The sequence below is a fragment of the Macrobrachium nipponense genome, chromosome 15, assembly GCF_015104395.2.
Source record: "Macrobrachium nipponense isolate FS-2020 chromosome 15, ASM1510439v2, whole genome shotgun sequence".
NCBI classification, from domain to species: Eukaryota; Metazoa; Arthropoda; class Malacostraca; order Decapoda; family Palaemonidae; genus Macrobrachium; species Macrobrachium nipponense.
The window spans coordinates 59,008,732-59,033,656 of record NC_087208.1 but is presented as its reverse complement, the minus strand read 5'-3'; the positions used below and the strand labels follow the sequence as shown (position 1 = coordinate 59,033,656).

At 46.4% G+C, this 24,925-nt stretch overlaps 1 protein-coding gene across 1 annotated transcript in view; it reads right to left on the bottom strand.

Moving 5' to 3' along the window:
• Nucleotides 1–24,925, bottom strand: part of LOC135226697 (dedicator of cytokinesis protein 3-like) — a 141,271-nt gene that overhangs the window by 19,635 nt on the left and 96,711 nt on the right. The window contains 5 exon segments of the mRNA XM_064266407.1: nucleotides 9,138–9,178; nucleotides 9,181–9,220; nucleotides 9,223–9,278; nucleotides 10,102–10,303; nucleotides 18,283–18,487. Coding sequence (XP_064122477.1) covers nucleotides 9,138–9,178; nucleotides 9,181–9,220; nucleotides 9,223–9,278; nucleotides 10,102–10,303; nucleotides 18,283–18,487 — 544 coding nt within the window.

Here is a 24,925-nt window from a genome sequence, read left to right as displayed (position 1 = left end):
CCCCAACCAAATACAAAATACAACGAAGAAGCTGAGCGGGGGGCAGGAAGGAAGACGAAGAATCGGATACCGAGGGAGTCGCGGGAGAGCTTTCCGACGACTTCCTGGCAGACCTTCGCTTCCCCTACCCCCGCACAGCAGTGAAAAGTAATATGAAAATGAAACAGAATACTGCCCTTGCGATTCACTTCATAGAACTTAAAGGGGAAAAGATCAATTCCCGGGTAAGAACGGAAACTTGATCCAATAATATGATCTGATCATAAAATATATATGTAAAATGAAACAGCAAATACTGCAACTTGCGATTTCATTTCACATAAAAAAACGTAAGGATCAATTCCCGGGTAAGAACGAAAATTGATCCAAACTAAATTTCATGCAAATAAATAATGAAAATGAAAAGAATATTGCAATTGCGAATCCACTTTCATTGCATTCTATTATACAAAATTAAAAGGCTCGTGCCGAGCGCAAACACACACTCGGTAACGAACGCCACAGGGCAAACATATAATGAAAAGAGTACTTACATTTTTCAATTCACACTTTCGCCCAAATACATGACTCGGCGCGAGCGCGCCCGCCCTCGGCACCGAGGCATAATTCAAGGGTTCAATTCATGAAAAGAGAGGAAATCGCCGCATCTACGGCGATAACTCCATGTTGGTTCATAATTAAGTAATGAAAATGAAAACAGTGTACTTACAGTTTCATTTCAGTCAAAACAAAAACCATTAGTAGAAAACACAATATAAACAAAGCATACGACGATGAAGCGGGCAGAGAGCGATGACGAACACGTCCTTCACACCCGCGGCCGAAAGCAAGTGATTTGTTTACCTCCCAGTCGCGCGGCGCGCGACTGTCGGACAAGCAGTTAACTACCGTTCTCCCCTGTTCGAAGCTTACGACCGTTCCAGCTGCCGCTAGCTACTTCCTATTGTTAAAGGACCGATGGTTTGTATTACGTATCGGAACAACTAAAAATTTCACTACCTTCTGCAGGCACGACTCTATTCTTTGTGGGGATGGAAAAGCCCGAAAACTCACTGAGTTGATCCTCATCCCCAAATAGACTAATTCCTGACTGGGGAGTAACTGCAAACTTTTGTCTGTTTATTAACAGTCCTAGATCCTGATCTATATCAGGGTTTTCTGAAGGTCCTCCATGCACCTCTCCTTTGTTTTGTGACCGGAGAAGCCAATCGTCCAAGTAAAGGGATATCCTTATCCCGACTAGATGTAACCATTTCGCAATGGGAGCTACCACTCGGGTGAACACTTGTGGTGCAGTCGAAAGCCCGAAACACAGTGCTCTGAACTGGTATATTTTGTCCCTGAAGACAAAACGGAGAAACCTCTTTGAGTTTTGGTGTATTGGGATGTGAAAATATGCGTCCTCCATATCGATGGAGATCATCCAATCCCCTTGACAGATTGATGAAAGGACAGACTGATTCATCTCCATCTTGAACTTTGTCTTTTGCACATAAAGGTTCAGAGTGCTTACGTCCAATATGGGTGTCCATCCCCCGATGACTTGGAAACAACGGACAGACAATTGTAAAACCCTGGTGTTAGTGGCTCCTCTACTAACTCTATTGCTTTCTTTTGCAAGAAAGACAAAACCTCTTCCGAAAGGGCGATGAACTTCTTTGAATTTTCCGAGTAAGCTGTCAAAGCTATCAGAGAGCCTGATAATGGTGGCTTTCTCTTGAACGGAATATCGTAACCTTCTCTTAAAACCTTTACGATCCAAGGTTCCGCCCCTCTTGCTTCCCATTCTTCCCAAAACTGATGGAGCCACACTCCTACTGGCGCACGAAGGACTGATACACTACTTCTTGGTCGAGGGGTTGGTTGAGGATTTTTTAATAGATTTAAGGTTGAAACGTGCTCTGCCCCTTCATCTTGGGAAATATCTACCGAATCCCCTGCCCCGAAAGGGTTGTCCTCGGCTGGCTAGCAAGGAGCGTACACTAGGGATATTTTCTCTAGTCCGTTTAGTGGAATGCGAGAGAAGATCCTGTGTTGCTTTCTTCTGCATTTTGGAGGCAACTAGCACTACTGTCTCTTCTGGAAACAGGTGCTTCTTATCCAAGGGCGAATATAACAAGGCAGACTTTTGGGTACAAGAAACTTCCTTGGATGTAAAAGAACACCATAGCTCTCTCATCTTTAGGATACCTAACATGAAGAGAGAGGCTAGTTCCGCGGAATTGTCTCTAATCCCCTTATCTAAACAGGAGATCACTCCCGAAATATCTGTAAAAGCTACCTCACTCAACATTGAATAGCTCTTCAGTTTACGTCCCAAGGTTCCTACTGTCCAGTCCAGGAAGCTAAAAACTTCGAATACCTTAAAGATATCCTTAATGAGGTGGTCTAATTCTGACGGCATAAACATTAACTTGGCCGAGTTGAAAGCCGATCTTCTCGCCGAGTCAATAAGCGCGGAGAAGTCTCCCTGGGCGGAGGCAGACACACCCAAAGAGAGAGCTTCTCCGGTTTCGTAACACGAGTGTCTCCTAGTTGAAAGATGAGAAGGAGAGAAGTAGAAGTTGACTTTGCCTTGATCCCTCTTATCCTCAAGCCAAAGGTTAATTTCCTTTAACGCTTTTCGAGCCGAAAAAGACAGTACTAGTTTCGGTAATTTCCTGGAGTCTTCCTGGTTGTCCTCATGTAAGAAGACACTGGAGACGTGGGGGTTACTGGCGAGAATGAATCAGAAAAATTGTCTATAAAGTAAAAAAGCAATGCTTTGTAGGCAGTGAGAGAAGACTCTTTATCCTCCTCTTCTCCTTTCTCTTCTTCTTCGGCTGAAGAAATAGGTGAAAAAGTCTCTACAGATTGGATAGGGGGAGCCGCAGATTGAATAAAGCCCAAAATGCTGTCTAACTTATTCTGGAAGGCTTACAGAGAATAATCGGGGGCAGCCATCACCTGAAGTCCTGTCGGTAGGCCCGAAGCTGAAATTGATGACATAGGCTGTCTGAGCACTTCAGACTGGTCCCTCTGTGCACTTGGTTGCATATACGTATACCTGTGGATGCTCGGGCGCTAGCGGGCACTAGTGGGCACTCGGGCACTCTTGGGTGCTCGAGGATTCCCATGTGCTAGTGGGCGCTCGGGAGCTAGTGGACGCTTGGTTGCAACTGTATTCCTGGGCGCCAATGGACGCTCGGGAGACAAAGGTTGTTCTAGCATTGCTGCGGAAGTTCCGGGCACCAAAGGCTGCTCTGGCGAGCGGGCAAACTGTGGCGCCGATGGGCGCTCGGGAGTCGGCGTGTTCTCGTGCTCCGAACGCTGAAGATGTCTCCCAGGAGTCTCGGGGATTCCAGGAGGGACTGATGGCAGTCTTACCTGTCCTTCAGTGTTACATGTGCAGACTGGTGCTGAAAACATCTCCGAGAGTCTACTCTTCCCCGTACTCTTCACCTCTGAACGTCTGCTAGAGAAGACTTTCTCGACGACGACTTCAACTTAGAGGATGTAATCCTCTCACTACGACGTCCCTCTCCTGCCTTATCCTGAGAGAATCTCTTTGGAGAGTCCCAAAAACTACACGAAGGCTGTTCCTTCCATAAAGGGCTAGCCTTTTTACAGGGGACTGGAGAGGGAGACAACTTATGAGCCCTCCTTTTCAATGGACGGGACTTGTCATGAAATCGCCACTGGCGCCTGGGGGGAAAGGACTCCCCGGCGCTGGAAGCACTAAACAACAGCGGTTACTCCTTTAGAGACGCCTTTCCGATGGCACTCTGTTGCAATCTGGGATTTGTCAACAGAATCGCCTGAGGGGGCGACTGTTCATGGGCAGACCCCACTAACCTCCCTTGGGCTAATCCAGTATGCCTCCTCCCTCCCAGGTTCGGGGAGTTTGACAGGGACCTTTGCCTAGGAAGAATCAGCGGCAAACAGCCACCTCCTCCACAAACACTTACACTTGCACTCACTTCACCACTTACCTTGTACATTAGAGTTTTTACGGACACTCCTAATTTCTCCATCGCTTGGAGCATGATCGAAAATTTCTGATCGACTCTTGCCTCTAAATTGGTCACAGCATTGGGTACGGGTGTGAGAGAGCCAAGATTAGGACTGGGAATGACAGGTGAGGGGAAGGTTCAGAAAGAGACAAATTATCATAAGACAATTCCTGACCTAATTAAGTTTTTTGCTTAGCTCCGAAGCCGCCGCTTTTCTCTTTTTATCTCTCTCTAACTTGTTTGTGTAATTAGTCAAGATCTTCCAATTTCTTTGAACCTAATTAATACACTCCCCACAAGTTTGATCTGGTGTACAAGTCTGTCCCCTACAACCTGTGCAAATTGAATGTGGATCATTACCCACTTTAGCGATCCTAGTATTGCAGCCTTTACTACAATACCTAATCCCAGATGAACTAGTGTCTGACATTATGTAGACCAATTCAAACTAGTGAATTTTGGTGCAAAACTTTTTAAAACTATTATCAATTCCTAAATAGCTATCACCGAAAACAAAACTTCCAATATTCAAGAGTACCTCACCAATAACTCCACAAAGAGCGACAGTAAAGAATTCCAAAAATTCCGCTGCTACTGAAACTGTGTTGACAGTACCAGCCGGCAAAAACAACTGATTTTTGGACAGTGTTGGTTCCTCACTCCCCCAATAGTGGGCGGGGGGTATCACCTGACCAAAAAAAACTATCGCTTCCGCGAATTTCAAAAATTCTAGCTGCCCACAGTTTTAGAAACTAAAGCTATGTAACAACTTGGTAAGTTGCATACATAAAAGCTTCAAGTTGAATATTTGGAGTCCAAAGGCAGGATGAAGTTAGAAATTATAGTGTAAGGGACAGTCCATTCTGATGGCTTGATGATACAAAGTCAAGTGATTTTTGGTGCTTACTGGCATCTATAACCGGATTTTGGCGCCTCTGTTAAATAAGTACATATCGGCGCCAACACATACTATATCATCGGCGCTGTTAACCAAAAATTGTTGTATTTCGGCGCCGAAATTCGCCAATTTTTGGCAAGAAAAGCCTAATAAAACCGGATCACCAATAACCAAGGCTGCCAATAACTGTGGACTGCCTTACTGCTATTTGCCTTATATGGGGGGAGATCAGATGAAATTTCAAAAAACCTATCAGTGAGTACAAAAGATCCTTTAATATTGATAATACAAATACTAATGCAATAGCCATATATCACTGGGATTTCAACCATAAAATAAACTTTAAGGATAGTAAAATTCTATACAATAGTAATATTGGTGGCTGGAAACAAATAACTTAATACTTAACATAAACACCAGCCACATTCTTGGGGAGAAACTTTTCTCTCCAGATTAGTAAGAGAGGTTAATATAATCCAGCAAATTCCTTGCACTGATGGACAGCCTAATACCTAAACCTTCATGACACCCACTGAGTTATAGATGGAGATTCATTCCCTCTGACAATGAGAGTACTGTTTATAAAGCTTGAGGATTTGAGCGTATTCCTAACATTATACCAAGATTTACACTAGAGAGGATGGTCTTATTTAATTCTAATATATTAACATTATTAAGGAAAACCTCTTCAAAATTGTTTTTTTTCTCAGGTAATTATCTATTATGTAGTACAGACTATATGCACCCATTAGAAATCTTTGCTCTCTCTATTGATGGGCTATTCACATTTACCAGTAATCAAACTTTTCCTCTCTATATTTCATTTAGGCAGGAGCTAATATCATAACATGAAAAGTGAGCAATTTGGCTGTGCAAGACCAAGGTACTGATGGGTGAAAGCACAGCACTATCTTTCAACTACAGGGGGTCCTCGAGTTACGACGTTGATCCGTTCTTAAGATGCGTCGTAACAAGATTTTCAGCGAAAGTCGGAACATTAAGAAATACCACACGATTTAATGTAAATACGTATCAGTAACAACGAGAGAACAATTCCTTACCTTTATTAATTTGGTTGGCTTGCACACTGGAGAGGAAGCTGCGGTGCTGGAGAGAGGACTGGGGAGGTTAGTGAAGCGAAAAGAACCTCCGAAGATGCTGGGGCAGGTGAGTCTTGAGGTGAGGCAGAACATACTGGAGATGCTGGGGCAGGTGATTCTTGAGGTGAGGCAGAACCTACAGAAGGTGCTGAAGATGCTGGGGCAGGTGAGTCTGGGTTAGCAGAACATTCAGAAGGTGCTGGAGATTGTGGGGCAGGAGAGTCTGGATTAGCAGAGGCAGCTGAGGTAGAGGGTACAGGATCTCTTACAGGCCTCTCTACCTTCTTAAAATGCTGCTCTAGGTTAGTCTGAACAGAGAGCAACCTCTTTTCATCCAAATCTCCTTGTAACACTGCATCAAATCCATGATGCCTCTGGAAACCCTAGTGACCTGTCCAAGTTGGGATCCTGAGCCTCAAAAAGTTGCCAACGCTTGCTGCAACTCTGCAAAAATCTCTTGCCAAGTCCTGCCTTGTGAAAGCCTTATGCTCTGGGTGGGTGCCTCTTCTTCTTCCTCTATCATCTGCTTCTCCAGTTTGTATCAGGTCCTCAGCAGATAACTCCTCGCGATGAGACTCCAGCAGCTCTGTAACATCATCAACCTCCATCTCCAAATTGATTTCCTTACTCAGGCAACAACGTTCTTGACAACTTGATGAACTGTGTCCTCAAACCCATGGAAATCATTCACAAATTGAGGACAAAATTTTCTTCCCAGACACCATTCATGTTTGTTTGCTTAACCTCCTCCCAGGAATCAGCAATGTTCTTTACAGCATCAAGGATGTTGTAGGTATTTCCAAAGTCCTTCAGAGTCAAGTCCTTCTTGGTTTCAGTTGCCTGTAAAGCCATAGCAATTGTCCTTCGTAGGTAGTAGGCCTTGAACGAAGCAATCACTCCTTGGTCCATAGGCTGTAAAAGGGCCGTGGTATTAGGTGGAAGGTAAACCCCTTGACATTACGGTTGAAGTCTCCCAGCTGGCAGGGTGTCCAGGGCATTGTCCAGCACTAGCAACACCTTAAAGGGGATACCCTTGGAGGCGCAATACCGCTCCACACTTGGAACAAAATGGTTTACGAACCAGTCCTCAAACACTGCAAGTGTCACCCATGCCTTCTTGTTGGACTTCCAAATTACTGGTAGTTGACCCTTCCAAATGCCTTTGAGTGCCCTTGGATTTTCAGCCTGATACACCAACAAGGGCTTCAGTTTGAAGTCTCCAGCAGCATAACCCCCAAGAAGTAAAGTTAGCCTCTCCTTGCTGGCTTTATGACCGGGTGCTGACTTCTCCTCCTTGGCATGTAAGTGCGGTTAGGCATACGCTTCCAAAACAAACCTGTCTGTCTCATCCATGTTAAACACTTGCTGAGCAGAATAACCCCCCTCCTTAATTATCTCAGACAACGCTTTAGGAAATTCACTCGCTGCTTTCTCCATCCCCCACTAGCAGCTTTCACCTTGCACTTTAAGGTTGATGGTAATTGGCCCGAGCCTTAAATCGCCATAAACCAACCCCATAATAGCCACAAACTCTTCATTTCAAACTTTCACCCCCCTTTTCTTTTTTCCAACGCTTCAAACAATCTTTTCGCCTTCTCCTGAATCACCATAAGGCTGACTGGGATATGCCGTTGATTTTGGTCTTCCAACCAAAGCACCAATAACCTTTCCATTTCAATTATTAGACCACTACGCTGCTTGGTTATCACTGTCGCTTTCATAGGAGCTGATCCTTTCACATGTTCAACGATGCGCTCTTTATCTCTGATAATGGTAGCAACGGTCGAACGGCTAAGGCCAAGCGAGCGGCCAATGTTTGTTGGCGTTTCTCCCTTCTCAGATCGCTTTATAATGTCCACTTTAATTTCCATGGTGATGGCCTTTCTTTTCTTCGATGCACTACCATCAGATGAGTCCGCCTTGCGCTTGGGAGCCATAACAAAGAGCAAAAAGTTACAAAAACGATACAACACGAGGGAGAGAGAGGCAGCGTAAACAACCAAAATGGCGTATGGGCGAGGAATGAGCATAGCGAAGCGACGCCGTCCTCTCCCCCACAAAGAGTATTCTTCCGCCGTGCGCCCGGAACTAGTTCGCGTTTGTTTACGTCGTTTACGACGCTAAACCGCGTAAGACGGAACGACCCATAATATTATTTTTTATATTTTTATGGGGGCGCGTTCGTAACCACGAAACATCATAAGTCGAGACCGGTGTAACCCGAGGACTTACTATATCTACTTCAAGTGTGAATGTCATAGTACTTCAATTTCCAACATGGCCTTGAAAATGCTAATTCCAATAGGCTCAACAACTCTACAGCATGCATACATTACAGATTACAACACAACTTAAAAATGCACACTGACAAAAAAAAAAAAAAAAAAAAAAAAAAAAAAAAAAAAAAAAAAAACAAAAAAAAAAAAAAAAAAAAAAAAAAAAAAAAAAAAAAAAAAAAAAGTCTTCATGTACCATAGAAGCCCCATAATCTCAAGGGATGGGTACCCCACATGCTGTGCCGCGGCCCCCCCCCCATCAAATAGCACTTAAAACCCCTCTAAAAAACACATAGAACTGCCTATTTTGAGAGTTAAACACACAAAAAAATCTGGGTGCATTTAGTCTTAAAATATGAAATATGGTATTTGTGAATATTTCTCAGTGAAAAATACCATGAATGGGCAAATTTTCTGAGAATACAGTGGACCCCCCGTATTCGCGTTCTCCGGATTCGAGGATTTCTCTTGGGAACGTTTCCCCGCATTATTCGCAGCAAATTCACCTATTTGCGGGATTTTTCTATAGAAATATCCACAAATTCCCTTGTTTATTTATCAATTGTATCATAAATAAAATACACTTTTTGTGATAAAACTATTAAAAAAACCAAGTATAAAAATTTTTAAGTGGTTTTTCTTGAGTTTTAACTAACAAAATAGGCTGTTTTTACCATTTTTATAGGGTTCCAAACATTCGCGGATTCTAACTATTCACGGGGGGTGGGGGTCCGGTACGCCATCCTCTGCGAATACAGGGGACCACTGTAATGGGTATATACAGTCCGTTGAAAAATTAGCAAATAGGCGAGTCTGCGAATCATGAGTCCACAAATAGCAGGGGTCAACGTATGTTTCAAATGCTACTTACCCTTCCACTATAGTGGCTCTTGACATGCTTATGGATGACATAACTAGATCAGAGAGGACATCCCCACATAAACGTAGCCTCCTGCCGACCCATCGAGATTTTGTTGCCTCAAATGAGTGCAGATTGTTTCTAGGAGAACAGCTCAGTCCATCTGTAAGTGGATAGCACCAAGTTATTAGATAGAGCAGGCACATACAGTACAACTATTCACATTATTACAGAAAATAAAATCCACTGCCTATGGTATATGATGAAATAAGGTTTAATTGCATGTGAGCAGAATAATGGCTTACTACATATGAGTAGTTCCTCGTTGGACAAGTGGGTATATGCTCGCCTACCCATTCGGTAGTCGCGAGTTCGATTCTCCGCTCTGCCAACGTGGAATCATAGGAATTTATTTCTGGTGATTAGAAATTCATTTCTCGATATAATGTGGTTTGGAGTCCACAATATGTCCCATTGCTAGGTAACCAATAGGTTCCTAGTCACGTAAAAATATCTAATCCTTCGGTCCAGCCATAGGAGAGCTGTTAACCAGCTCAGTGATCTGATTAAACTAAGATGTATGTGCTTTCCATTTTTGCAAGATTTATATGCATTCTCATACAGCATTAAGACATAATGACACTCTTAAAATCTTGAAATTCAAGGAAGAATTCAGCATTTATTACTAGCTTTCAACCCTTCCTAGCATTTATTGGAGTCAGTTGTGCAAATCTTTTTAGTAAAGTTCTAAGTTATTTCATATGGCAACTATAATTAAGATATAATTTTTCAATATATAACACATCATTACAATTAATTATCCCAAGAAAATCACTCTGGTAAATACAAGATATAATACTGAAGAAAAAGACAAATGCATAATGTACATAATTTCAAATGTTATTTTCCACATACAACTAATTAGTAAACCCAACTTGAGGATGAAGTTTCATGGTACAACAACAAATTCCTTTACATAAGCTTACCATCATCATCAAATAAGAAGAGTTAATGGAATTCTTCATGGCATTGAGTTTTGGCACTGGGTTGAGCTCTCTCGTGCTCTCGAAAGGTGTGGGCATTGAAGAGGTTGCTGAGATGGTTAGCAAAACCTCCCCAGGACTCAAAACTTGGCAGAGTTGATCACATGCTCCTTGAAGATGCTCTAATAAAGTTATCTGGAGATAGAAGATAATTCAAAGCTCATTTGTGACACAAAAATAACAATTTGTCGGAAATTGTATTTTTCCTAACTATACAAACCTGATGTCCTTTAACAATAGGAAGGTACTTAGCGGCAGCTGAACTGGTCGTAAGCTTCGAACAAGGGGGGTTCGGTAGTTAACTACTTGTCCAGCAGTTGGCGGTTATCTCGACTGCTAGGAGAGGAGTCACTTTGGCTTTAGGCCCACAGGAAACGCAGATGTAGGGGAGGGGTGGCATGAGGTGGGACTATTAGGTAAGGACCTCAGGTTTGTATAGTTAGGAAATAATACAATTTCCGACAAATTGTTATTTTGTTCCGATACGTATACAACCCTCGGTCCTTTAACAAATTGGAAGACTCACTTATTGGTGGGTGGAATCTGAGTCTTATGAACAGACTGGTGTTTCGTCCTACTTGGATTCCCCTCCCTGGTCAATAAGAGCAGAGGAGGGATCCTAGCCTCTACCAGCTGATCGGGGTGTGCACCTCAGGATCAGTGGTCAGACTTCTGGACCAAATTTATAAGAGGGAGGCAAGCGTACCTCTTACAAATAGCAAAAAGCAATAACTAGTTCCTACTTCAAGAGCCAAAATAATCATGGGTTTGTCTCTTGTTGGCTTCCACTCCCCCACCGGTTGTCGGGGAGTGGTGGATAAACACTTCTATCCCTACTGAAAGGGATAGAATTGGAGCTCAGTTGTGTAGCTTACCTGCATTGGCCTCCTGTTCAGCGTAGTGACGACCGCAGCCCTCTGCCAACAGTAGAGGAGAAGATGAAGGAGGAAGAGAAGCCATTCACACTCTCTTTCACTCGTCCATTCAATGCACCACACAAGGATGCATGCAGTTCTGTCTGCTCGGTGTGCTGGGTAACTACACAACTTGTTGAGCAGCCACCATAGGTCCCAAGGGAAAAAGTGTCCAGGACCTGTAGTGATCCCAAAGGTTTTTAGAATGAAGTGATGGTGGTCTGGTTGGCCCAAACCCCTGCCTTTCAGAACCTGCCCGGCACAGAGAAGTTCTTGCGGAACGTATGGTTGGACCAATACCTCTGACTTCGTAGGCTCTCGAACAAAGGGTACAGGTGTCGTCACTACCAGCTGTCTTGTACGCCCTCCTGATTACCCTAACGCAGCCAGAAAGAAAAGTGTGTTTCTTGGAAACTTCTTTCTTGGTAACCCTGGTGCTAACGAAGAGGCGTCGACAATCAGGCCTGAGGTGCCGAGTTCTCTTCAGATAGCGCCATAGCACCCCCTCACAGGACAAAGCAGCATCTCATCCGCATCATTATCGGTGAAATCCTTCGGGGAGGGGGGATCGTGAAGGACTCGAACTGGTCGTCAAGGACCAAAGGATTCTGAGTCTTCGCTACGAAGTTCGTGACGAAATCGAGCGTCACGGATCCCCATCCTCTGCAATGCTTAACGTCGAAGGAAAGACCATGAAGTTCCCCTACTCTCTTCGCCGATGCCAGAGCCAGCAAGAAGAGGGTTTTGAGGGTCAGATCCCTGTCTGACGACTCTCGGAGTGGCTCGAAGTGTCTGCGAGCCAAACTCCTAAGGACGAGAGTCACATCCCATCCCGGGGGCCTGAGTTCCCTGGGTGGGCAAGACCTCTCAAAGCTCTTCATCAGAAGGGAGATCTTGAAAGAAAAGGAGATGCCCACACCTTACAGTTTAAGGACTAGGGCCAGGGCGGCTCTGTATCCTTTAACTGCAGAGACGGGTAGGAGCTTCTCTCGGCAAAGGAAGATGAGGAAATCCGCTACATGCTAAACAGTAGCTCTGAGAGGAGAGAGACCCTGTCCAAGAAACCAACCACAGAAGACGGCCCACTTCCCCTGGTATACAGCTGCAGAGGACTGTCCGAGGTATCCAGCCATCTCTGTTGCTGCGCTGCGAGAAAGGCCTCTCACTCACAAGAGATGGTGGATAACAGCCAGCTGTGAAGACACAGGGACTCGACGGACCGGTGGTACCGTTCTACGTGTGGCTGGCACAGGAGGTTGTGCCAGGGGGGAATCTCTCTCGGCGCTTCGGCAAGCAGAGCCAGCAGGTCGAGGTACCAAACGGCCTGAGTCGTTTGGGCGCCACTAGGATCATCCGAAGGTTCGCAGTGATCAGCGCCCTGCTGATCACTTTGCGAATCAGACAGAACGGGGGAAAGACGTACTCGAAGAGGTTGTCCCACGGATGTTGAAGAGCCTGCTCTGCAGCTGACCATGGGTCTGGCACAACCGAGTAGACAACCTGGAGTTTTCTGTTGTGCCGGTGGCGAACAGATCTACGACTGACGCCCCCACAGGTTTGAAGAGCCTTTCCGCCACGTCTGGGTGAAGGGACCATTCGGTTCCTATCACCTGATCCGACAGCTGAGCTTGTCGGCTACCACATTCCTCTTGCCTGGAATGTAGCGGGCCGACAGGTCTACTGAGTGTGCCACGGCCCACTCGTGCACCTGCAACGGTCAACTGGTGCAGCGGGAGGGACACTAGGCCCCCCTCCGCTTGTTGAAGTACACCACTACTGTGGATGTTGTCGCTCATTAACACCACCGCTGTCCCACCAGACGATCCCGGAACTCTTGGAGAGCAAGAACGCTGCCTTGAGCTCCAGGACGTTAATGTGAAGTTGCTTGTCACGATGGTCCCACACACCTGCAGTCAGCAACTCCTCCAGGTGGGCGCCCCATCCCTCGGTCGATGCGTCTGAGAACAGCAGCACCTCCGGGGAGGGGGGGGGGGTGCGAAGTGGCACTCCTCTAACGAGGTTCCCATCGTCCAGCTACCAGGCTAGGTCCTGCCTCACCTCCTCCGTGAGGGACATGGGGAAGAAGGGAGGGTCCCCTTGCTGTGACTAACACTCCTTTGAGTCTCCACTGAAGAGACCGTAAGGTGAAAGAACGCCCCGTGAGGGACTAGCTTCTCGAGAGACGACAGGTGACAGATCACGACCTGCCACTACTGAGCTGGTTGCTCCTGTAGAGACAGGAAGCTGTCTTGCTGCCGTCCCTGAACCTGCTGATCTGCGAATCTGCAGGGAAGACTCGCCCTGCTACCGTGTCGATCCGCATGCCCAGGTACTTCATCCTCTGCTTGGGCTCAAGGTCTGACTTCTCGTAATTCACTACGATCCCCAGATCGCGGCAGAATTCGAGGAGTCGATCTCCGTCCTGTAGCAACTGCGAGCGGGAGCTCGCCAGGACTAGCCAATCGTCGAGATACCTCAAGAGACTATCCCTACCGAGTGGCCCAAGCAGTCACCAGCGTGAACACTCGCATGAACACCTGTGGGGCGGTTGAGAGACCGAAACAAAGTGCCCTGAATTGGTACACCGTCCTGTCGAGGATGAAGCGGAGGTACTTCCTAGAGGATCAATGGATGGGTATCTGGAAATACGCGTCCTTCAGATCCACCGAAAGCATGAAAGTCGTTCTCCCCATGATGGAATCGAGCACTGAACGTGCTGTGTCCATCGTGAACTGAGTCTGGCGAACAAATCGGTTCAAGGAAGAGAGATCTATCGCGCCAGGCCCCAGAGGACTTCTCCACCGGAAGAGTCGGCTGTAGAAGCCCAACGACTGATTCTGTACGATCTCCACAGCACGTTTGCTCATCATGGCTTCTACTTCCTGCCAAAGCGTCACGTCCTTGGTCGAGCCAGGGACGTAGGTTTGCAGATGGACCGGGTTGGAGGTGAGGGGTGGCTGAGACTTCAAAGGGTAGTAGATATCCCTCCCGAAGGACGTTTACTATCCAGGTCTCCCGCACGTAGGTGGCTGCCATGTTGCCCAATGGCTCGCCGGCATCCCCCCCTTCCGTCAGCAGGTAAGGGGGAACACCGTCCCTAGCGTTTCCCTCCTCTCTTCGACTTCTTCCCAGATCCTCCTCGAGAGAAAGACTGGGAGGAGGCTGGTTGCGGTCACTCCTTACAGCAGAAGTCGAAGACAGAGTCTTTCCTCTCGGCTTCGACAAGGCAATCGTCTTGGCCGCAGAGGAAGCACTAGCTAAGCTCTTGGGCTTAGCCGCAGTCGTCCGAGGTTGCCCAGCCACCTTGGAGACTGCCTGGTGGACAAGATGGTCACTGTTGTCACTGCGCCGCTGTTCCACCGCAGCGTCCATACCATCTCTCTGGGGAAGAGAGGGAGGAACTCCGAGACCAGGGGCCGCCTCACGCCCAGCCGTCCTGGTCACTCGGGTGAGAACAGCGTCTCTACGCCAGAAAACCAGGTTGGCCCACAGGTTAGCCGTCTGGTGGGCCAGGTAGGCGATGGCCCTACCTCCAGACTGGCAGGTCTCACAAAAGCCGGGCGGGTCCCCCTTCAGGAGTGATGTTCCCCAAGGAGGCCGCAGCTTTCGACACTGTGAGAGACCACAGGTCGATCCAGGAGACTGCTTGGAATGCTGCCGCGGTAGATTCCAAGGCAAGTGCCTCTTACTGCAAGAACCAAAGGTTCTCCGACAGGAGCTGTGGCAGAGATACCCCCGGAGTTAAGCCTAGTTAGCTCCAGGTTAAGCCTGTTAGGTTAACCTTTTTGGGTCGGCAAAGGGTTCCTCTGAAGGCACGTAGAAGCGCCTCTGTCACGGTAGCGGTAGAGGTGGAGGAAGGAGCTTGGCAGACCTACCGGACCAAAGCTAACCCTCCTGTTCGGAGACGAGAGCGTCCACTTGGCTCAGCACGCTTTCAGCCAAGGCCGATCGCGGCAGACCCACTGTCGTCCTGGGTTCCTTCTTAGGTCCCCAGAATGACTCTAAGCCCGATGTGGGCTTGGAAGGTGGGAGCGGCGATCCTTCCCCAAGGTTGTTGTGCTGACGAATCACCACAATTACCTCCGCGAACGACCTCTGGATCTCAGGAGTGACTGCATCCTGTGGAGACGGACCGTCAAGCCTGTCAAGCGAGAATGCCTCCCGAGACCCTCCTTCCTTCCACAGGAGGAACCACAACAGACCCCTCCCCTCCTGGTCTCCTCCTGCCACTTGCGCATACGATCTGGTCGGTCGAACACCATGCCAGGTTCATAAGGTGTCGTGGCGGGATCGCAAGGAGCGCGCCCCTCGCGATCACTCATGATCACCTCACTCTTCCCGGTGAAGCCCGAGGAAGTTGAAGGGATTGGAGAGGCAGACCTGGCGCTCCCCCGCGCCCACCGGCAGAACCGGTGTGCTGAAGGGGCTGTAGGCAATCACCAACCCGCGGTGGCGATCGAGCTGCAGGCCTGGTCGAGCGGCTGGACCAAGAACAGCGGCGACGGTCCCGAGCATCAGAACTGCTACTGGTCCCCCTCTCCGCCCGGTCCTGGTAGGAGTGGCAGTCAGGGTACCTGCAGAGTCCGCTGTCGCTGTGGGAGCGAGGCCTGTCCTCATGGTGCGTCACGCCGCTTGGACCAGCCGAGGCTGGTTCAGGCAACCGAGGGGACCGCTTCATCGCCTCAGCTCGCGAGCGGTCTGGGACTGTCGCATCAACCCTGGGTACCAGCGTATCACCGCAAGAGCGATCGCTGGTCTGGTGAGAGTCGCCTGAGCGATGCCCGCCAGTTTTCCGCTCCATGCCTGGATCCTGGCGCTGAGCGAACTCGGTTGCCTGGGTCTTGGCTGTACAGTCACAGTGACTCTCGCGAACGAGAGGCCGAGAAGGTACCTGCCTTCAAGGCAGAACCTCTGGCGCCAGGTGAGGAGGTACCAGTATTAGCCAGTACTCCTCCGGTCCCTGTCTTCTTCTTCCTTGTGGAAAGAGAGACGGGTCCCCGTTCCGGGAAGAACATGGAGGACCGACGGAAGTCCCAACCGTCCCACTGGAGTGGGACCTTAGAAGTCTCAGAGCGAGCCTTCTTGGGGGGGAGGAGGCAACCTTCTTCTTCTTTGGCTGTGGGGCCTTAGAAGTTGAAGGGGAAGCGGCGGCAGACGACGACGATGAAGAAGACGATGAAGAACAATGACGACATCTTCCTCCTCCTCTTCTTCTTCTTCGTCAGCTTCCTCAGCACCACCGTCAGGTCTTCCATCCAGGACGGAGCCAGGGCAGTTGCCGAAGCAACAGGGCCCTACTGCACCTGTCCGGAAGGACCTGGGGTGGGAGCAGCAACACCACGGGCAGCAATGACGGCGGCAGGAACTGGTACCGGGACTGGAGCAGCAGTGTACTCAGGAACAGGTGGCCGGGCAGGAACCAGCAGCATCCTCTGCACGGGAGGCAGGTCCAGGGGAGAGCTCTTGGGACACCAGAAGTCCGGGGCTGCAGCAGGAGTGGCAAAACCAGATGGCGGCGTCACAGCGGCCATTGAAACCTCCGGCAGCGGCGCCTGCACAGCAGCTGTCGGGGTCACCGTGGCTACGTGCTGAGTGTACACCAGGTGCAGCAGAGCACCATAGCCCGGCATGGACACCGTCGTGGTAGTCGGCCCGTGTGTTACCAGCATGGCCCCTCTCGCCAGGTGACTCAGCAGCCCCTGGACCGTCGGTGTCCCTTGCAACCCAAGCGAGTACCAGGCCTGTCCGAGATTGTCCCCCGTGGCAAGCAGGTCTGAGGAAGGAAAATTCGGGCGAGTTAGTGGGGGGGTCCCCCTCGCCCGGGGGGGACAGTTCCCGCCCCAAGCGAATGGAGGACCCCGAGTACAACTGGATGTCGGGGTATCTCGCCGCCCCCCTCCACGCGGCTTCTTCCTCCCCCCATAGCGCTCCAACTGCTCCTCCGACCAAAATATACAAGTATCACATGTCTCGGTGCGAGAGCATTCTCGCCCTCCGAGTACAAAAATCATAAGGATCAACCTCTACAGATGATTGGAAGGCCCCACACTTACGGCCCTCCACACCAGGGCACAATCTGCGGCTGATGGGGGGGCGAGGGGGTCTTTCTGCCTCTTGGAAATCCATATTCACCCGCAATATTCACTGAGAATGAAATACAAAACACAGATACGTACTTACGCAGGCTTTGTACATTCACACTGAGTAAAAGAGAAAGATAAACAGCCTTCACGAAGTGAAGAAAACAGAGCATACGACTGAAGCGGGCAGAGAGACGAGCAGCACATCCATCCAATAGCGCGGCCGAAAGCAAAAGTGAACTCCTCTCCTCGCAGTTGAGCTGACCGCCAACTGCCGACAATGTAGTTAACTACCGCCCCCAACCCCCTTGTTCGAATCTTACAACCGGTTCAGCTGCTGCTAAGTACCTTCCTATTGTTAAAGGAACAAGGGGGGGGGGGTTTATATAACGTATGGAACAAAATAACATGTTGAAATATTTGCTTCCACCATTTCATTAAATGAACTTTATATTATTGAACTCTCATATATCAAGAGGATTTCAACTATGTACTATTGATCTACTAGAATTGCTTTCCTTATGATGAAAACTAGAGGGAAAATTATCTATCTTTTATAAAATCTTTTATAATAAGTAATAAATTTTGTTAACAACATTAAGTCAAATATTCATGGACATATAAAGGTATAAAAAAATTTGAAGATTACTGCTGTGAAGTCCCCACCCCGAGGCTCAAGAAACTAAGGCACATTTGATTTGGCATAAAAAAAATACTATTTGCAAGAAGTATTTAACTGTACCATCTAGATGATAATTTTCATGATAATACTGCTTATGAATAAAGCAATGAATTAGTACAAGTAAATGACCCCTGGAACTACTGTAATCAACTTGTTTAAGCACTTCTCCTTAAAACTTCCCAAGAGCTACAGAAGTAAAGCAGTCGCTTCTCACTACATCACACAAAATTTGCTATATTTTCTTACTTCAAAATAATAGAAAGCTACTGAACACATTTTTCAAACAGTCTAAATATGAGTTTATGTTTCATCCATGTGAATTGGGTGGAGTATTTACAATAAACTTCACAGATTACAATAAACTTCACAGAATGTTGTCTATTTAAAAATCTTTAGAAAAAAATTTAAAATATGTACATATAAAAATATAAAAGTTACCTGTGAATTTTCAATATTTTCCAAATGCATATTCAGCATGTGAGCAAAAGATTCGAACAAGTTGTCCACGTCAATCCTAAATGAGTCCTCATTCTGGCCACCTGTTGCCCTTGCAAATAAGAGCCTGGACTGAATGATAAACTTAAAAATGTACTCCAGTGATCGAAAACACCTCATGATGGGTTCTTGCTTCTCATTCTGAGGGCTAAAGATCTGACAAGTGCTTCAACACAACTGATAAGTCCCCTGAAAAAAATAAAGACAAATTTTGTAACTAATTTGTATTTTTCATAACTAACAAAGCTGAGGTCTTAACATTATGATTTACTGGTGCCAAGCTGGAAACCGTAGTTAATTAAACTTGTGCAATCCAGGGACTATTGGCATTTATACCAGGTCACGGTGGCATATACCCAGAATTCCCTCGGCTCATGTGAACCGACCCGCCAGTTATACTTCTAACCCAGTTAGACTGCTAGAGGGGTGGTTCAAGGTGGGCCCTTTAACTGTTAAGACCTCAGGTTGTTAGTTATGAAAAATGCAAATTAGTTACAAATTTGTCATTTGTTCATATATGAAACAAAACCTTCGGTCTTAACATTAGGATAGACTTACTTATTGGAGGGAGGTTAGTCTGTAACTGACTGGGAGTTTGCCACCTAAATCCATTTCCGAATATTAGGAGAATTCTAAGAGAATGGACTATAACCTTTGAATGAAAGATATAAGGAGATCTATTGGTTTCCCTCACTGGGTGCTGGTATCATGCCATGGTTTATAAACTATGGGGAAATAGGGGACCCCCTATTCTCATAAACCACTCTTGTCCCTTGTGTCTGGATCTACCATCACCCCTCCCTCCCAACTACTGAGAGGGGTGTGTTGCTACTGGAAAGTATACTATACTCTAACATAACTTTACAGTATGGCTGACCACCTCACCTGCATCTAGTCTGTTCCAGCTCATGATGGTACTCTCCTTCATACTGCCCGTAGGTAAAGGAGTAAAAAGAAAGTAGTAAAGACAAAAAGACCAGTCATCCCATTCATTCTAATTTCATACCTTCATCTTAGACTAGACACAAACTGACCCGCCAGGGGTACTGGATGAGCTATACCACTTGCTGGGCTGCCGCCACTGGACCCAAGGAAAAGGTATCCAAGGATCTATGGGGAACATCTTTTAAATAAAAGGAAGTGAAAGTCGTTTGGGGTTTCCAAACACCAGCTTTCAGAATTCTCTCGACAGACATATTCTTCTTGAATGCCAAAGAAGCACTCAAGCCCCTAATGTCTGAGCCCTAGCCTTCTCCTGGCTATCTGACCCCTTGCCTTCTGTCATGTAGGCATTCCTGATAGTTTCTCTTAGCCAAAACAATATTGTATTCCTGGACACTTCCTTTTTGTTCCATCCTGTACTTACGAACAACCTCCTGCACCCCAGCCTGAGGTGCCTTGTCCTCCTTAAGTACTCTCTTGTTACCCTGACGGGACACAAAAGCATCTCATCTTTGTCATTATCTACAAAATCAGCCAGAGAAGGTATGGAAAAAGAGTCAAACCTGCCATCCACTACTGATGGGTTTTGAGTCTTGGCCACGAATTCTGGCACAAACTTGAATGCCATTGACTTCCAACCTCTCGAGTGCTTTACCATAGACGGACAGGCCATGTAGCTCCCCCCCACGCCTTTTGGTGAAGCTAGGGCCATAAGAAGACTATCTTTAGGGTCAGGCTCCTATCTGTGGACTGCCTTAGTGGTTCATAGGGGGGTTTTGTCAGACTACTCAGTACCATGGTCAAATCCTAATCTGGGGCTTTCAGTTCCTTTGGTAAACATGACTGCTCAAAGCTCTTCATCAACATGGCCAACTCCCATGAAGATGAAATGTCCACGCCTTTCATGCGTAAGACCGAGGTTAGAGCCACCCTGTACCCCTTCACCGCAGACACAGACATATACCTTTCTGTCCTAAGATATATCAGAAAGTCTGCTAATTGCTGAATAGTGGTACCGAGTGGAGACAAGTTCCCTCTACGACACCAATCACAGTATGCTGACCATTTCCCTTGGTATACTGCTGCCGATGACTTTCTGATATTTCCTGCCATGTGCGCTGCTGCTTTTTGCGAAAACCCTCTCGCTCGCAAGGGATACTCGACAGTCTCCACCCGTGAAGTGATAGGGACTTCACCGACTGGTGGTACCTCTCCGCGTGAGGCTGACATAGCAGGTTGTTCCATGGTGGTAACTCTCATGGTATGTCCATCAGGAGTTCCAAGAGGTCCGGAAACCATTCCGCCTTTGGCCATAACAGAGCTACCAGAGTCATTCTAAGGTTCTGTGACCACATTACCCTATTAAGAACTTGACAGATTATACAAAAAGAATGAAATGCGTAGACGTCCAGATTGTCCCATGGGTGTTGTAGTGTCTTCTGCTACTGCCTCTACGTCCGAGACTACTGAACAATATACTCCCAACTTCTTGTTGTACCTGGTTGCGAATAGGACTATGATTGGCCTTTCCCACAACCTGAGCACTCTGTCCACAACTTGTTGGTGCAAGGACCACTCCATTCCCAGGATTCTGATCCTTCTGCTCACCCCTGATGAAGTTGAACTGTCATCATATGTAACTGTCGAGACACTAGACCTCCTTGTTTGTTTATGTAAGCTACTACTGTGGTGTTGTCAGACATCAAAACCACTTAATGTCCCTGCACCCTCTCCAGAATTCCTGTAGTGCCAGAAATGCTGCTTTTAGTTCCAGCACGTTTATATGGAGTTTCCTGTCCTCGCCGCTCCATTTCGCTGAAACCATCAGCTCCTCCATACACGCTCCCCAACCTTCTAGTGACGCATCTGAGAACACCAAGAGATCTGGTGAGGGTTGCTGAAGGGGAACACCCACTGTCAGATTGCTGTCCTTCACCCACCACAGCAGGTCTTTCCTCTTACTGCCAACAAGGGAATCTGCTCGTACGAGTGACCTACTATTGGCGACCAGAACTCCTTCATCCTCCATTGTAGAGACCGAAGGTGTAACCTCCCTTATGGTACTAGCTTCTCCAAGGAAGTTAGAACTCCCAGTACTACCTGCCACTGTTTTGCTGGCTGTGTTTGTTTTTCTAGAAAGGCCTTCACCACTTGTTTGCATTTCTCTACTCTCTGGTCTATTGGGAATACTCTGGCTTTTATTGTGTCTATGACCATTCCCAGAAACACAGCCGTTGACTTGGATCCAACTGCGACTTCTCCCTTTCTCACTCGCGCCGATTTTAATCCACAATGCCTAAGCTGGGTGACAAAAACTGTCGAAGGGTCGCTCTATCCCTGAGTAATTTCTCTCTGGACTTTGCTATCATCAGCCAATCGTCTAGATATCTTATTAGCCTGATCCCCTGAGCATGTCCCCATGTCGACAAGAGAGCGAACACTCTTGTAAAAACTTGAGGAGATGTTGTCAATCCGAAGCACAGAACTTTGAACTCGAAAACTTTCTCTGCCAGACTGAAGCGGAGAAATTTCCTGGAAGACTGGTGGACTGGATCTGAAAGTATGCGTCTTCCAAGTCGATGTCAGCATAAAGTTCTTGATCCATGACTGTTTGTAGAACCGTCTTTGGAGTTTCCATTTTGAACCTGGTTTTTCTTATAAACAGATTCAAAGTTGACAGGTCTATTACTGTCCTCCAGTCCCCACTGGCTTTGGGTACCAGGAAAATCCTGCTGTAAAACCCCTTTGATGGCATGGATACTTGTTCCACAGCCCCTTTTTCCATCATCTTCTTCACTTCCTCTTGCAGAATAAAAGCCTTCTGAGGTTCTTGAGCATAAGCGAGGTGAAGCAATGGCTGTTCTGTCAGGGGTGGGGATACTTCGAACAGAATCAAATACCCGACTCTGAGAACCTCCACCACCCACTGCTCTGCTCCTAATTCCTGCCACACCTTCCAGTGATTTGCCAGGCAACCCCCCACTGGTGTGGCCGAGTGATGAGAGGCGCCTTTCTTATCGTCTCGAGCCCCTTCCTCTTCCCCTAATCCCCCTTCCTCTGTTATTTCTATTGTGAAAGGGCCGATGAGTCAATTTCTTTGGGGAAGAGGGCCTTGTTGCCCCTATTAGCTTTGAGCTTACCAGCCACTGACTTCCTGCCTTTCTTGCTGAATTAACTCTTCTCCTCTTGGCCTGAGAAACAGTCGCGAAATCCAGTATCCTCCAACGCTTGACTGGTACACGCCGTGACGTCATCGAACTTAGCGATGACGCCGAGTTAGAAGAAGACGACGAAGAAGAAGACGAATCACGCCTTTTCTTTTTGCCTTTCTTATTAATTTTCTTCTCTAAATCCTGTAATTTCTTCATAACAGTGTGTACTACCGAATCAGAAAGCGTATTTGAGTCCGGAGGCAGCAAAGAAGACTGAGAATCAGTCGGCTGTCACGTCATCGCGTCTGCCATGTCGGTGTGTGACGTTGGTTGTGACGTCACCAATCTTGTAGGTAGAGATTGGGCTGCTGCTGCTGGCATCCCTGTGTTTGCAGCAAACCCACCCCCAACGTTCTGCATCGTCATAACCAAAGAAGTTGTTGGCGTAGCCACGACATTATTTCCCATAAAGTGCAAACCCGGGGGATAAGGAATATTCAGCACTCCCGGATTCTGCTGGAACCATGACGCCAAATAATGCGACAGCAAACCTTGCGCCGCCAACGTACCCTCCATCCTGTTCAAATCGGGAGCCGGCACCTGGAACAAAGATGCTACCCCCCTACCTGCTGGGAACAAAGGAACGTAAATATTATGTATCAAATTACCCAAAACCCCTCCTGGCGTTTCCGAAAACGAACCACTAGGAGAAACTGAAGGGGTATGGGACAAATCAAAGGCCGGTGGCGAAACATATGGAGCAGTCTGGTGTACAGTAGGGTCTCGTTAATCGCGGGGGATAGGGCCCAGAACCCCCCGTGATAAGGAAGTACCCGTGTTATCCTGGTACCCCCCTTAAAAATTGCTTTAAACTGCCTACTTTAATAATTAACCCACCCAAGACCACTATTTCAATGTTTATAACTGCCTACTTTAGTTCAAGCACCAAATATGTCTTCAACTATCACCTTAAACTAAATTCAAGACAGTTTCAAAGTTATTCTTTCCTATCTTCAATTTCCCCTTCATCAGATCAGCAAACAAAAGTATAATTACCTAACAATTCCTTTTTATTTTCATGATTTGAGTACTGCACCAAACTAAAGTACATAATATATATATTTCGTGAATGAACATATTTATGATAAAAAAAACATGATTTACTGTAATGATTACAGCACCCACTATAATATTAATGTATAAACAGCAAAATACAGCAATAAAAATCTATTTTTGTCTTTTGTTTAATGTTTAGAATCAGCTGATGCACGTTTATTACCAAAAGAATTATTTTGGAAAACAATTTAGTTGCTAAAAGAAACTAATTTATTAATGGAATTATTATTATTTTTAACTTTGTACATAATAGTTTATGATACTATGATACAGTAATTCATATTCCATTGAGAGAGAGAGAGAGAGAGAGAGAGAGAGAGAGAGAGAGAGAGAGAGAGAGAGAGAGAGAGAGAGACAGCTTGGGATGAGAGTAACTGTTGAATAGCTTGAGAGAGCAGCTTGGGATGAGAATACTGTTACTAGCTTAGCTGGAGAATAACACAATGAAATTTGTATTTTAAATATTTTATGGTAATAAGAAATGAAACAGGATATGATAAGATATTCTTTTGTATACTGTTATAATGTGAAAATCATTTAGTCAATAAACTATATAAGTTGTATTGAAGCAGTTTCGTAAATCACAGAATAATAGATCAGTATTATAGTTTTTTTCTGAGAGAGAGAGAGAGAGAGAGAGAGAGAGAGAGAGAGAGAGAGAGAGAGAGAGAGAGAGAGAGAGAGAGAGATAGGAGAGAGATTTTGCTATTTACATTCATAGTATTTGAAAATTTGTAAATGAGTGTATCCTAAAATGCATTTAGTAATGAAAAGAAGAAAAACACAGTAATTAGTGAATCTTGTTCGATGATAAAATTCGAGATTTTGTTAATTTTGTGATTTATGACAGAATTTAGAGGATACTTACTAAAAATACATCGGTAGTTTGTAGAACGGTGTAACCACTCACATTGTGTAAAAATGATATTGTTATGATACAATAAAGTTTGTTCATACTTACCTGGCAGATATATATATAGCGTATTTTCTGAAATCCGACAGAATTTTAAAAACTTCTGACACACGCAGTGGTCGGCCAGGTGGTTAGTACCCATTCCCGCCGCTGGGAGGCGGGTATCAGGAACCATTCCCATTTTCTATTCATAATTTTTATTTCACTGTCCCCTTGCCCTGGGAGGGGAGGTGGGTGGGTACTTGCAATTATATATAATTCTGTCCAGGTATGTATGAACAAACTTTATTGTATCATAACAAAATCATTTTGTTCATGAAACTTACCTGTCAGATATTATATATAGCTGAATCCCACCGTTGGAGGTGGGAAGGGACAGAATAGAAGGATTTTGGGAAACAAATGCATGCAGATGATTTACATCTTGGTTCCACCTGTTAGCATAGCGGCTTCGTGGTTACTG